This window comes from Typopeltis vanoorti, chromosome 24 (assembly GCF_054136105.1).
Source record: "Typopeltis vanoorti isolate ZY-2024b chromosome 24, IOZ_Tvanoo_1.0, whole genome shotgun sequence".
Taxonomy (NCBI): domain Eukaryota; kingdom Metazoa; phylum Arthropoda; class Arachnida; order Uropygi; family Thelyphonidae; genus Typopeltis; species Typopeltis vanoorti.
In genome coordinates this window covers 61,522,929-61,539,434 of record NC_143572.1, presented here as the reverse complement: position 1 = coordinate 61,539,434, position 16,506 = coordinate 61,522,929, and the positions used below count along the sequence as shown (strand labels likewise).

The following is a 16,506-nucleotide window of genomic DNA, read 5'->3' as shown; positions in this document are numbered from 1 at the left end:
CCAGAAGATCTACCAGAAAGATTTTACTATACATGTGAAGAAACTATGCTGAACTAGCTCTATACAGGTGTGAGTCTATGGTTCCACACAAAACTAAGGTTGCAGTCCCTGGTTGATGACGGAAACTTTGTTGTTTTTGTCCTTTCATAAATAGCATCATTGTGCTTTGCAGACCACACATAAAACTAACACTACTAAAGTTGATGCACTTTTGAATAACACTGTACATAACAGATAACATACATATATGAAAATCTATCCGAAAAATATGGCTGACTCATTCATTTATACACTAAAATCCATTGCATATTATTTCTTACTAATTAAATATATAGCATAGAGTCACAAAATTATTTTACGAAGTAAATTAAGATGTGCTAAAATGTTATTAAGTTGCTAATATGACACGAATTTTTAATTAACTGAAAATTTAGTTAAATAAGTAAATAACTTATGAAAGAATGAAACTATTTATAAAATCATTATGAATGACTAGTTGTACAAGATAATAGAATCTGTGTTATTTCAAACTAACTAAGAAAAAGCCTGTTGTTCCTGTTGTAATGCAGTTGAAAAAGATCATACTTAAATAATATTGGATATCATATTTGGTATCTCTTCTGGAATGTTGCAGTGATGTTCATTATTCATATACTAAGCTAAATATTGTTAGTCATATTAAGTTGGATATTGTTTCTATGAATATTGATTTTCAGAAAATAAATTAAGGAGTTTCAGAAATGAAATTCCTGTAAGTCTAAAACCTTTACATGTGGTCATTCCATTAGACTCTTATAGTAAACTTGAAGAGTCTAATGGAATAGTTTGTTGCATCAAGTATCAAATATTTTAAAGCGAGTTTCCTTTCAAACAGCACATGCTATGAGATTTTAGATGGGACATTTTTTTTTTTTTTTTTTTAGAAATTTATCATAGTGTGGTTCACAATAACTGTATTTGCTACAGAGACAGAGTTGACTAACAGAAACAATGTTTTTAGTTTAACTTTTAGTAATTCCATCAGTTATAGATAATGCAACACCCGAACAGGAAATGGTGCAGTATACTCTTATTCAGCTAATATTTTTTTTCTTTCTAATGTATTTATTTAATAACACTGCCCCAAACCTGTTTTTACATAATTTGTTCAAAATATAGGTAGTTTTATGTTTTCCTGCTTGTGGAAAAATTAGTATTCTAGCAAACCAGCAACAAGCAATATGTGGACATGCACAACTATACATGCATTTTAAAGAGATGATCAGTACAAATAATAACGGCCATGGAAATGTTTAATTGGAAAAAAATTCCATATGACAAAGTTGTTTGTCTTAAGAGGTCAATTTGGATGGCATAACTCACATTGTAGTAAAATATCACCATAAAACTTCAATGTCACTCATGAACTATCAACTATTTCATATTTTCTAGACATTCAGTAATTTTTAACAAAGTATTAAAATATTTCACTTTAGTCTTGATCGATGTGCAATTTTTCTAGTTACTTTCAGATTAAAAAATTCTACATTTTAAGAGCAGCATTCAAGTTAATAAAATATCATAGAATTATAATTTCCTAACCAGTAATGAAATATTTATTTCATTTTAATAATCTGACATCATATTACAGTTACAAGTTAATGTCATCAAAGCAGTTCATATTATTTTAAGGATTGCAGAATAATATTGCTAATGCTATGTTGGATGAAGAGTTAGAGGTTCATGAAAATGAGGTTGAAGAGCTTTTGCATAACCTGGATAAGAATTTGTCAATAGGGACAGATGGAATATCTGCCCGTTTGTTAAAGGAATGTTCAGCTGAATTGGCTAGGCCTTTCACACATTTGTATAACTTGAGTCTCAGCTCAGAAATGATACCGCAGGAATGTAATATAGTTCCATTGCACAAGGGTGGTGCAAAAACTGATGTGTCTAACTACCGACCTATTAGTATTTCTGGTGTGGTAATAAAGATTTTAGAGAAGTTAGTAAGAACTCGCATACAGAAATGGGTAGACAATCATTCTATACTCTGCAGGGAACAGCATGGATTTACTAAAGGAAGGTCATGTTTTAGCAATTTGTTCATATTTTATAACAATGTTACGGCCAAGCTGGATAAAGGAAATGGATACACTATGATAATGTTGGATTTTTCTAAGGCATTGGATAGGATACCACGCAATAGGCTGTTGCATAAACTGGAGATTATGGGATTGGAATATAATCTATTGACTTGGATCAGGGGATGGTTAACAGACAGATATCAAAAAGTGGTATACATATTACAGTTACAAGTTAATGTAACATAAAATACAGTGGATGTGAATCTCCCAGATTTAAGGTAACCAGTGGTGTACCTCAGGGTTCAGTCCTTGGGCCATTATTGTTCAATCTATACATTAATGACTTCAAGCAGGGTCTATCATCAGATTTGCAATTGTTTGCTGATGATGTGAAGATAGGCAGGGCAATCAGGGATGCTACTGATATTCAGCAATTACCAAAGGATTTTAATAGACTGGAAATCTGGGCAAATGAAAATGGTTCTCAGTTTAATGTTAGTAAGTGTAAAGTTATGCACTTTGGCATGATTAGAGATCCAGCAGCATATTATATTAGCGGGGTTATGCTACAAGAAACTGAAGAGGCAAGGGATCTTGGTGTATTGGTGGATAAGAATTTAAAGTTCAAAGGTCACATAGCAAAAGTTGCAAATGCAACTCAGAGGATAATTCTATGCTGAAGCGAACCTTGACATGTAAGGATAAGGAAGTAATGTTGCCTCTTTATAAAGCTTTGATAAGACCACACTTGGATTACTGTGCGCAGATTTGGTCTCCCGAGTTTCAAGGGGATAAAAAATCTGTGGAAAGGGTGCAAAGAAAAGTTACAAAGATTATATCCGGATTATGGGATTTAGATTATGAGGACAGATTGCGAGTATGTGGGTTACAGACTCACTCTGGTTAACAGGAGAAAGAGGGGTGATATGATAGAGGTCTATAAACTTTTGAATGGGTGTTATAGCATTTCAAATGATGAAATTTTTTGTTATATGGAAGGCGGGGAGAGAACACAGGGGCATCCATGGAAGTTATGGTTGTTCTCAGCCAAGAAAGGGGTAAGAGCTAGGTTTTTCTCTCAGAGAGCAGTGAGTGAGTGGAATAATTTGCCCTTAGGGGTACTGAGTGCATCTAGTGTAAATGAATTTAAGGGAAGGTATGATAGCTGGGTTGGGTAATTCAGCCTCCCTCGATGAGTCCTTGACTCCCTGGAGGTCTCAGATAATAATAATAATAATAATAATAATATGTAAAAGGAAGTAAGACTAAGCATTTTTTGTTGAATCAGCCAAAAAGAATGAAAAACTATGCAGATTACCAAAGTTTGAAGATCTAAAACTATTCTATAAATCATCCACAGCTGAGCAGTTTTCCTATGCATCACTTATCTAGGAAACTTAATTGTGTTTGAACCAATTCTTAGCTGGGCTGGTTGGCCAAGTGGTTAGCATATCCACTCTCCTGCCAAGATGCTGCGGGTTCAAATCCCGTCAAGGGAATGGATGTTTGTGATTGTCCTACTAACCAATTACCTTATGTACTGCTGTGCAGTATGACCCTTGATGACTTTATTTGCACCATAAAAAAAATCAAATTAAAAAACAATTCTTAACAAAGAAGATGTTAGAATGTTTTTGTATATGGTCTTTTTTCCAGTGAAGATTAGCATGGTTATCCATGTTTCAAGAGAATGAGCAGAGCTTGTTCAGCCCAGTCATGTAAAGCTGCTAAGGAAAATACACAACACTCATCACTAAAAGCTGCTTGTAGATCTTAAAATGCTAACCTAAGAATTAAGTTGAAATAATGGTGCAGATAACGGAAAAAAAATAAATCTACTGCTACAGCAAAGAAAAACTATCTTTGCAGAAGCAAGTTTGCTGCTGAAATTATTATTTTTTTTTTTAACATCAAATCTCATTATTAGCAAGTGCCACAAAAAAGTACTAAGTTATATATTTGTATGCAATTAACAGCATTTTTATTTTGCCACAGATTAGCAAGGATGAATAAATTTACCTTTAAATGTGTTATGAAGGAATGTGGTATTAAACCTGATATCAAAATTGGAGATGTTAATGTCAGCTCTTTGCTTTATGCGGATGATGTTATACTTCTAAATAAATCCGCTACAAGTCTGCAAGATTCTCTGACTAAATTGAATAGCTGTTGTAATAGATATGGTATGAAGGTCAGCAATAAAAAGACAAAGACAATGAAAATAGGCAGAATCATTGAAAATGTCAACTGTGTTGTGAATGGAGAACCTGTGGAACAAATAAAACATTTCAGCTACTTAGGCACAATTTTTACTGAAGATGGTAAACTAAATATAGAAATAGATAACAGCATCAGCAAAGCTGGTATCGTGGGAAGTCAATTGAATAAATTCATATGGAATAAGAAAGAAATTAGTCGGAACACTAAATTAGCTGTATACAAGACAGTGTTCAAACCAGTTTTAACTTATGGATCTGAGAGCTGGGTCAGAAGTAAAACACTTGACCAAAGACTAGAGACCGCAGATATGAGAGTCCTGAGAAAGATTAGAGGCGTGAACAGATGGCATCAATGGCAATATCATATTAAAAACGAGGATATTAGGAAAGAACTTGACATTGTCAGCATCCAGGAATGCGTTAGCAGAGCTAATCTCAGATGGTATGGTCACTTAAATAGAATGGGAGAGGAAAGATTAGCAAAACAAGTGTTCTCTGACAGGTTGGCAGGAAAACGACCCAGAGGAAGACCAAGATATAGGTGGATTGATATGGTACAAAGTGCCTTAGACGATAGAAATATAAGATCTGATAATGTTGGAGTCTTGACAAGTAACAGACTGATTTGGAGGAAAATTGTAGATAGGAAGTTAGTAATGATGTAATTTTTTCATGTAGTACTGTCATATCCTGTACACCCCTTGAGGGTACATGGCAGGAATTTGATGATGATGATGTGTATTAACTGGAATCTGATGGATAAGCTTTTGCTTTTCTACTGACAAGATGTTTAAATCTTGTTATAATATGGTATTTGCAAACTATCCAAATGAATAAAGAATTGAGCATAGAAATGTATGAAGAAAAATAAAACAAAAATAAATAAATAAGTAAAAGAAAAATAGCATTCAACAAAATAAGACAGTTTTGCAAAAAATGTGAAAAGGGTAAAAAGTGATACTAAGACTTATATGAAAATGGAAAGAAAAAGATTAAATGTTATTTGGCTCAGAGAGGATATCAAGAAGCATATACATCATACAGATATAGGAAAGTAACAGGTTCCAGCAAGCTGACAAACCAGAATAGGTCTAATGGTTTTGTATGTGTTGGAGGGAAAGGGTATGATTTTCCCATAAACCATCACATTAGTTTTAAAAAACAAATAGGGAAAAAAATCAAAAAAAGCAGAACCTCTTCAGAAACAGATATAAATATAAATATGCCTTGATACATATAAGACAGATGACATCTCAAAAATATGTTCACACCCTAAAAAATTAAATATAAGCCATGGTTATTTCGATGAAATCATGAAATAAGAAAGTCATAACATCAGCCCGGCTCTAACTTACATAGTTCAAGAGGATTTTTTTTTTGTTTTGTTTTGATAAAGTTCAATGCTAAAAAAAAAAGATGTGGAATTATGGTACCAAGAAAATATTAAGATGATTTTTTATTGGATTTTGGCACATATAGCTGATGTCATTTCTAGATATTTAAAACAGAATGAGTGAGTGTGTAATCTTCTAAAAAGGTCAACTTTCATATATACCATGCTTGAAGCTTAAAGGTTACTAAGAGATGAGGAAATACATTTTTTCATTACTGTAAAATTAAACTGGCATAAAATTTAATCTTTATTATTTTTTTTTAAAGAAACCATTAATCTTAGAAAGAAAATTAAGAAATTTATTTAAAAAATGCTGGATTATACACAATTCAGGATCGACCTGTCAAACTTATATTTTAAGTCATAAATTTAAAATGTATAGAAATCCCATACAAAATAATTTCTTTAACCTATAGTATATTAGTAGGTACTGTGGACAGGCTGAAGATTGAGAAGAAAGAACTAACATAATAATACTAGACTTGAAGGCCTACAGATTACACTTCAGGGAAAACATAAGAGGCAAGACTGTTCCAAAGGACAGCAGAAGAAGGAATGAATGAAGAGAAAGAACATTTTGTTCTGTGAGTTTGAAGGTTAAATTGAAAAAATGCTAAATAGCTTCTGGATGTTCTAACAGATTTAGAGGAGGAAATGTGGAAATTACTAAAACCATTTCTAATGAACAGTGACCATGGAAATATACAGAAAATCCAAGCAGGAAGTTGAATCAAACAGAAATGACCAGTATCAATCCTGTAATAATTTGTACAGTAATGTTACTGGGAATGATTGGGGACAAATGCAAAACTGGGGAAGGCAATAGCTAAAGGTGATGTAGAAATTCTACAGATCTATCATTTATACAATTTATCATTGATTTATGCAGATTTATCATTTGTATAAACATAAGTTTGTACAAATGATAAATTTGTACAAACAAAGCATCACAGAAAGAAGCTTCAGTATATCAAATTATGAAGTGTTAGGCATTTTAGGATGAAAAAACGAAGCTGTGTATTACACAAGCATGGAAAATGTGAGAAAACAAGGCATTACCTCTGGAAGCATAAGTATGTGGTTATGCAAGGGCATAAAGACTATCTCTTCTATACTGAGTTAAGTATATGTTCAGGAAGCTTTTGGGGAGTCCAACACAAATATGGCAACAGTACTCAATGGTCGAATGGATTTATGATTTATAAAAAATATGTTTAGAAGTAAATTAGAGCCTGGTGCAAAATAGAAGACCCAATTTCTTGGATACTGAAGTTAAAAAAAAAAAAAGTTTTTAACGAATGTCCATTTGTGTGATGCAAGATTTGTTCAAAGAGAAAGAAATGTGCAATGCATCATCACCAGAAAATCTGTAATTGGATTTACACTTCACTGAGATAAGCAAGAGTAGATGAAATAACAGCCTTGCACGATCCTAAGAATTAAATGCAAAGTTTCAGATAGAGATCATTCAACATCCTATATAATGTGCAACCCAAGAAATAGCAGTCCAATTTCTGAAAATGATTTGCAGGATGCCTGGTTAGCATATCTGCTCTCCAGCCAAAAGGCTGCAGGTTTGAATCCTGCTGTTGAGATGGATGTTTGTGATTGTCTGTGAAAATACTAGTGGGCAGTATATGGTGTTGGTGTAGATGATGATGTTAATTGCATGTCGTTGTAGTTGGTGATTCTGAGCGTTGGAGATGGAGAATAGGTACCCTCCCTTGATGAGTCTTTGGACTCCTTGGAGGTGTCACGTAATAATAATAATCTTTCACAAGTGAGGAGCAGAAGCAAGAAAATCCACCAATGTTCAACAATAGCAGAATCCATACTGGCTAATGTTTATTTGTTGAGTTTTCAGGTAGTATAGAAATTGAGTGTTAATGGTTTCTTTCACTGCTGTACAAATAACTGAACCAAGAGAACTTTGACAGTAATTTAATAGCATCATGTCTTATCAATCTGATTTCATAATATTAATTTGCAAACAAGGTGGCCCATTTTTATTTTCATGGCAAAAACTCGGTCATTTGACAAGAAATTCAAAAAAGTAAGAAGAAATCTGCAAATCAAATGCATCTTATTTGCAGTGTTAGGTTTTTTAAATAACCAAGAATGAACCATTAACAGCATTACCTATTTGATAGATCAACAGTAAAATGTTATGTTGCTAATTTACTATGATGGTAATATAGTCTTTATATAATTAATATAATAACTGTTTTTTTATGACATACCAAGAAGTTAGTACTGTAACACTGCATTCTAGGTTAATAAACTATGATAAGTGACAACTTTCACTTTCTTACATTCTTCCATATTCCGCCCAATTAATAGCTGAGTTTTCTTATGACATCGAATACTTTGCATTTATTAAATGTGATGGACAAAATATGGTATAACTAGTACTTCTCAAAAAACTTTTTTACTGCACTTCTTTCATGGTCATGTGATAATTTATATAGCACAGATTCAGGATTCACATGTATCTTATTTTGAAAGAATGAACTATAAGTGATTCTGGCAGTCAAAACTTAACTACAGTGTATCTGAAAGATACAATGATGAAATACAAATGAATGGCAATTTTTAGTGAAAATAAAGAATGACTTATGGGTGGGTACCTGCAAGAGACTGAATGTCCCATAATATGTAGACATTTTTAATATCCCATAATATGTAGACATTATCCAATAATGGGAAGCACATGTCCCATATACTTAAGTACAAATATATGATAAATTCCATGTAACATATGAATCCATGGAATTTTATAATCAATATTACATGGAAATTAATATGGACTGAAAAATCTATTTACTATAAATGCTGATTAGTAGCCTAATGTGACATATTTTTATTATTAAAAACATAACTCAAAATTTGTAATACATATTTAAAATAGATATGTTTTATAATTGTTTATCCTAAACAATGCTGCTATTAAACTGACAAATTCTTCAGAAATATTAAGTGCGGGTTAAGAAGAAAACTCTTTCTGCAACAAGATTGTTTGTCATATGTAGAAAGACTTAAAATTTAATGCTAACACTTGATACATTAATGATCATTAGAATAAATATTACTGTAGGTCTAGAAAATGTGAAAGTACTGTCAGGAAGTCTACTGGAAAAACTCACCAGTGACATTTTACCACTGCACCTATGGTTCTACTAGCCTCTTTCAGGAGCAAGACTAAGTTAATTATTATGCGAGATATTTTCCATGGCTGTCAAAACCATCCTAAAAAAGTAATACTCATAATCAAATATTGCCGAGCTTCTTCTTAAAAAGATTTTTAAAAAATGCAGTAAGACAGACAAACACTAGTTTTATTTTCAGCAGTAAAATGTTAGCCAATATTTCAGTTGGACATGCTCCATATTCTCCCATTAAAAAACTACACCCAAAAGAAAGTGGAAAAAGGGTCTAAGAAGAACAAAAGTATGAAATTGTTAATAAAAAAAGCACATGAAAATAATATTAGTGTTGATTAAAAAAACAAACAAAAAAAAACAGTAGAACTAAAGATATGCTGCTATGCAACATAAAACAGATTAGAGTTCTCCTAATGCCCAGTAAAAATCTAAATGACAATCTGCCTCAGTTTTGCACCTTAAGTTACTTTTATAACTGTTCCAAAGCATGACAGATGCTAAAGTTGTCATGAAAATTAACAAAACATTTCAAATGAGACTAAATGTTCAGGTGTATATTACAGAAATAACTGTTGTCACAAAGATAGCAATTTCACAAATTAGTGGTAAAAGCAACTGTAAATCTGGGCACATCAATTAGAGGCAGATAGGGCAAATATCGTTAAAAGAATGTTAGCCCATGCAGAATAATCATTTCAAATAAAAAATAAAACATACATAAATAATGAATATTAAAATAAAATCAAAGTAAAAAAAGTATTATTTAAATAAGAAATACAAAGAGAGAAAGAGAGAGATGAGGAGGAGGAGGGGAAGAGAGAGAAATAGAAAGGACAGAGATAGAGAGAATATGGCACCATTTCCAACCAACCTGACTGTCATTCCTAGAATGGTGTCGCTCCCTTTTCTGATGACCTGAATTATGACCATTAGGTGTAGAAACATAAAAAGATGAGAGAGATTTGTGTTTTGTAGATCTGTCCTTCTTGTCTGACTTCTGTTTGCTTTTATCTCTCCTTTCTACATGTTCTGATTCTCTTTTTGGTTGACTCTTCTCTAAATTTGTACTTTTTCTAGACCGACCACTTTCTCGTTCTTTATCTGTACTTTCTCTTTTCAGTTTTTCACTTTGTTGTTTATTGGAGTGGTTCTGTAATCACAAATTTAAGTCAAAATAATTCACAATAAGCACAGCGTTACTCTTTCTCTGGAAACAACCCAAAAATACATACATAAATATGCAATCATGGGGAAAAAAAAACTAACAAAAAAAAAGCTTCCAGCACAACGATCCTTTAACAAAGCATAAAAAAATTATTTGTCTGACAAATGGCAACAAAAAAAAAGAAAGAAAAAAAGTAAAATGGCTTTAAAAAACAGCAGAAATAAATTTATTCATAACTCAAGAATAACTATACATGCATTCATTTATATTAATAATCAGAAATGAATTATATGTAATAACTTAAACAGTTACTTTACACCACGAGAATGAATAACTGTATTTAAATCAACCATAAAAGAAATTACTAAAATAATTGAGCTAAACTTTCACCTAAAAAAATCAACTTCAGACCATGCAGATCAAACATACAAGTCTAAAAATAAAAGCCACTGCAGTTATAATGTGAAGCAATAGGTACCATAAGGTCTCATTAGTGAAGTTCCTCTAGACAACTGTTCTTATGTAAGGTAGCAATTCAATCCTCTCATTACTTGTTATAGTGATGAGAAATTTTATACAAGAGTTTTCAATTAAGTAATCATCCTATTTATTCATAGGCATTTTCAAGTAGCACCATTACTGCAAACGAAAGAACCTCAGTTTGAATCTGGTCTAAGTCACAAAGGTAAGTGCTAACATGGTTCTATCTTTTGAAGGTTTCTTCCATTAACAACTTTGATTACCACACAAAAGGAACAAAAAAAAAAAAAAAAAAAAGCCTGTGAATGTAAGATTTGAAGAATGTATAATCATTTCATTTTCCAAGCATGAATTTTCCCATGTCCTCCCTCCTCCCACCACCACCTACAATGAACTGTTAATGTCAGCATCCTGACAAATTTAAAATCTGCTCTCAGTTAGTATGTTCTAATAATTTCTCTACTGCCATTTATTGGCACTTTGATTTTTTTTAAATAGCTAAAATAAAAGCACAAGCACACCAAACACAGAAAACAATTTCTTCAATATCAGCAAAATTCTCTGACAATGACATTTTTAATATTCTTTCAACATCGTCAATATACTAGTTATCTATACTGTAACCATGAATTCAGCAAAAATTATTATTATTCAATAAGACTTGCAATAAAAATTTATATTCAAATTAATCTTTTACATTAGCTTGACTGTAATAAATAATAGCAATATACTTGATATCACAGCTTAAAATTACAATTTTAATTGCATCCTTTAAGTTAACAATGTACTATTCGTTTCTAAATAATCATTCTTGATTATATTATTAAAATCATGAAATGAGAAAATTTGATCACATATTTGGCTCTATAACTTTTCTTTTTGTTTTATATGCCAACTAAAATCTCAATCTCTTATCTCAAGAGCCTTAATACTAAATTCATTACATAGATTAAAAAAATATGAAACACAGATTTTTAAAAATACCAAATTATTAACTGCATTATTCTGTCACATATAGTGATCTCTGCTGTTTCAGGCTAGAAAAAATAGTTATCATATAAATATATATATTAATAAATTATAATATATCTTAAAATTTGATGATCTTACAGGGGAGGGGGTGAAACTTTTATAAATGTTCCGCATTTTCAGGGAAACAATTCTGTTGGCATCCTGAGAATTTGGTTTACACCTAATAGAACTAACAATGGATGACTGACTAGCCATTTTTTGCAAATAGCTTAACACAGTCAGGTGATTATGTTCAGGTGTTCTTGTATACAATGTTACATAGTGTCTTCCCTCATATTTACTGTCAATGTTAGCTTATAAACTATCTGTCACCAAAGATAACTGAAGATAGAAATCACTGGAATAAAGAAGTCTTCAGATCATCGTGCAAGTTCACAAATTTTAATTTAAAAAAATTCTGCTCTAAGGTTAAAGAAAGTGATATCCTTCTAAATAATAACAAAATTTAGCATTATCTACTTTTTAAGGTCAAATGAACAGTTATGGCTAAATAAACCGACTTTTCATAAACTAACAGAGTGTTAGGGATAGGGATGGCTAATTTATCACTAGAGTATGCAAAGCCTCAATTGTGTGCATTCAAACCAGTTTACCTGTTTGTGAAATGCAAAACCTACATATATTATCAAGGGGAAAAAACCTTGTTGCCTCCACAATCGTGCCTGAAAATCTAATAAAAATTTCTCTCAAAGATTTGAACCCAAGTAACTTTCCAAGCTATAAACAGCACAGCAGTTTCATAATTATTTGATTCAAGCAATGAAGCTCAAGAAGAGAAAGAGCAGCTGTAGTATTAATCATAACTGGGAGGAATCCAAGTCGCTATTTTCAAGGAGCAATTTGAAATGATTTCAATCCTTTCCTTTAGTATTACACAGTGATAGGAATAATTACTTTAATTTCCCGACATTTTGACCTTCATATTAAGGTCATCATCTGGAGTATACACACATATATATACAAAAATGCTATATGACATTTCAAACAGAATGCCAAAGTGACAATGATTTGTTCAACCATTATTCTACTGGCCTAACCTCTAGTGAAAAAAAAAAAAAAAACATCGAAGCTATATTCTATTTATAACATCAGAGAACAAATTCATATAAATAATTTTAATACAGCAAAACTGGTGGCCTAAAATCCTAGATTATTAGTCTTAATAAAAATTAACTCTTAGATCAAAAGATTATGTGGGTAGAATATGTGCCATCCATATTCTTAGGATTTTTAGACCACATTATTGTTAAGATTAGAGTGATTGATAAGAATTTCACAGGCCTATTTAAATTAATGCTCATACATGTTTTGGTGTGATGTAAGCAACAGGTGCCTTTCCAGTCAATTCTATGTAGAATATTCAGGTCCTGATCAGAAAGGCTATGATAAATATATCATAGTTATTAAATTTAATGTGCCATTTATGTTTCTTTTTTCAAATAGGAATTGCATGTCCTGTTTCATCTACATAGGGCAATTACAAGGGCAATGAATATGGTACACTCCAGGCCTGTGGAATTTTTTTTTTTTTTTATCAACCACCGTAATCTTAACAAGGTGGTCTAAAAATCCCAAGAATATGGATGGCACATTTTCTACCCACATAACATTTTGGTCTAAGAGTTAATTATAATTAGCACTGTAGTAATCTAGGATCTTAGCTTTAATATAACAAACAATAAATCAAAGATGCCAAGAAATTATATTCTTGGTTTAATCCTTTATCCAAGTGTAAGCAAACAAAGTTTGCGCATGAAGTTACTTACTTCACGACTGAGCTACTTGTATACAGAGGCAAATGACTTTGCATCAATTGCCTTAGTATCCCATAATGCAATGCACATATCCTTACAGACATGTTTAATGCATTATGGGAAGGGCCACTATTCAGATTTTTTGGTTTTGTCCTTTACTGAGGTCTCATCAGTGGGAGCCAGACCCAGAAACGATACCACGGTTAAAGTAGTGAAGAAGTCATATTTCCACATACAAGTAGCCAAAAGTGTCACACCTTATTACTAAAATAACGAATGATATCGTGAAATGACTTCCTGTGCAAGCTTTGTTTGTTTACACTTGGATAAAGCATGAAACCACGAATATAATTTCTTGGCATTTATAGTATAACCAACTGAAAAAACTTTCAACATCTATCTCTAATCCAGAGTATTTTAGTAATAAGGTGTGATACCTTTTGATTACTTGTATATGGAAATATGACTTCTACATTATTTCAACCTTGATATCTCTTCTGGATCTGGCTCTCACTGATGATAGCTTACTTCAATGGGAGTAGAAAGGTTCTGCTCGGTGGCTGGTCTTTGTCTGTCATTAAGTGGAGCCACCACTGAGTTTCCTGTTCTGGAGTGATTCAGGTCATGAGTGATGAGTTTAGTAATGATCTTGTAGATCACTCAGCATTTTTGGAGAGGTATCCCTGCACTTTAGCATATCCCAATGAAGGTCAAAACTGGTCTGGGTAATGGCACTTCCCATAATGCATAGCATCATACGTGTCCGTAAGGATATGTCCATTGCATTATTGGATATTACGGTAATTGATGTAAAGTCATTAGCCGCTATATACAAGTAGCCCAGTCATGAAGTGACTTCACACACAAATTTTGTTTGCTTACACTAAGATAAATGATGAGACAAGAACATAATTTCTTGGCATCTTTAATTTATAGTAAAATAAATGAAAAATCTTTCAATAAATAAAACTAAGACTTATGTTGCATTATTGATTAGGGCACCGATTTTGTGGTATTAAAAGTATTTATAGGAATTTGTTCTCCGATGTTATGAATAGGATATAGCTTTGATGTAATTCCCCCCAACAGAGGTCAGGCCAGTAGAATAGCAGTTGATCAAATCATTGTAACTTTGGCATACTGTCTGAAATGTAATATAGCTTATCTTTGCACATATATGTATACTCTAAATCGGTGGTTCTTAACTGGTGTTCCCTGGAAACCTTGTGTTCCGCGAACTGGTTACAAGTGTTCTGCCAGTGAAAGATGTCACATGACATAGTTCTAAGTGTAATTGGCTACTATGATCCTAACAACTGAAGACTGCTATCGTGTTGACTTCTAAACCAATAGAATATCGGTTTAATAGGCTCTATTAAAGAATTTGTTATCCTTGCAAAGAAAATAAACCCAAATATTATATCTACATACTGTTTTTTGCACAGAGAATCCCTAGTTTGAAAAACATTACCAGCAATATTAAAACCTGTTGTAATATTAGACCAAATTGTAATTATGATAAATTACATCAAGTGAAGACCTTTAAAGGATTGCCTTTTTTAAAACTTTGCATATCTATGGAAGCCAACTAAGAATATTTGCTTTTTGCACACTGAAATAAGATGGTTATCCATGGGTAAAGTGCTATCCCGAATTTTAGAACTTAAAAATGAATTATTGGCCTTTTTTTAAAAAAAAATGATGAAGGTACAGATGCTCTTGTAAAATGTCTTCAAAATGAATATTTGGTGTGCTAAAATGGCATATTTAGCCGATATTTTAAATTAAATATCAGCTAAATGTGCCATTAAATATCGGCTAAATATCGCTCCATAATAAAAATGTCGAATTATTTCCGTTATACCAGAATTATTTCCGTATTTCCCATCGATTTGCTTCTGTTATCATTCCTGCACCCTGTTAATACCCATTAGGGAAAGTTAAGCTGCTATCAACCAAACGCAAGTGATTGAACTAAAATGCTCCCAAATTTCTGCCTTAAAGGATCCTACCTGGGGCCAGGCCTAAAAATAATATCATTTAATATTAAAAGTTTCTCCAGTGTCAAGCAAGATCTCATCGCAAATATTTGCGGGGATAATGACTGTGATGTGTTCTACCTGCAAGAAACTCACAGAGGAGAAAGTGCTGCAAGACCTTACATCCATGGCATGAAACTCAAAGAAATACCCCACGATAAATATGGTAGTGCAATATTTACAAAAGAGAACTTGATCCCATCATCCATTGACTCAACAAACAACAGAAACATTGTGATTATTATAATCACATTTTAAAATATCTCAATCACCTCAGTCTACAAACCACCAGAAGAAGCTTTTTCTTCCCTGACATCCTCCTCAATCATAATGCATACATGACTAATGTTGTATTAGGTGACTTTAACAGTCATAGTGTTAACTGGGATTACACAAAGTCCAACGAAGATGGAGAACTTGTTGAAAAATGGACTGAAAACCTTTCACTAAATCTGATACATAATCCAAAACTCCCTGCTTCTTTCAACAGTGGCAGATGGAAGTGAGGCTATAACCCTGACCTTATATTTGTTAGCTCAAAAATATCCAACATTTGTGTTAAAAAGGTCTTAAATCACCTTAAATCTGATTCCACATACTCAACATAGACCTATAATGCTTCAATTCACCCCAGCAATTATGCCTAACACAGTTCCTTACAGACGACGATTTAATTTCCAAAAAGCTAATTGGAAGGGTTTCATGGAAAATCTTGACTGCTCCATAGAACAAGTTCCTCCAAACCCTCAAGAGTATCATGAATTCATAAAAATATTGAGGAAAATCTCCACCAAACATATTCCCTGAGGATGCCGCACAAACTACATTCCAGGCCTTTCCAGTGGCATGCAAGCCCAGTATGCTGATTACTTACAACTTTACAACACCAACCCCTTCTCAGAAGACACTATCCAAGCAGGAGAAAAATTATACTCCAAGATGGCAGAGGAAAGGCATTCCTCATGGAAAAAAGAAATAGAAGCCCTTGATATGACCCATAGTAGCAGAAAGGCATGGAACTTCATCAACAGAATTAGGAAGGATTTCGCTAACCATATGAGCATCCACAGGTAACAGCTGAATGGAAAATTCCCTAAAAAGCACACAAAAAAGAAGATACTTAAAACCCCAAGTGAGGAACAAAATATGATTAACTCAGATTTCACCATCACTGAACTCAACGCTGCCATAAACCTA

At 32.6% G+C, this 16,506-nt stretch overlaps 1 protein-coding gene across 5 annotated transcripts in view; it reads right to left on the bottom strand.

Annotated features, from left to right (window-relative positions):
- Positions 1–16,506, bottom strand: part of msn (serine/threonine-protein kinase msn) — a 566,215-nt gene that overhangs the window by 207,131 nt on the left and 342,578 nt on the right. For 3 of the 5 annotated variants that reach the window (XM_090413541.1, XM_090413543.1, XM_090413542.1), the window contains exon 20: positions 9,711–9,989. The exons of the other annotated variants lie outside the window; for them this stretch is intronic. In XM_090413541.1, coding sequence (XP_090269667.1) covers positions 9,711–9,989 — 279 coding nt within the window. The remainder of the gene's footprint in view (positions 1–9,710; positions 9,990–16,506) is intronic. 5 annotated transcript variants of the gene reach the window in all.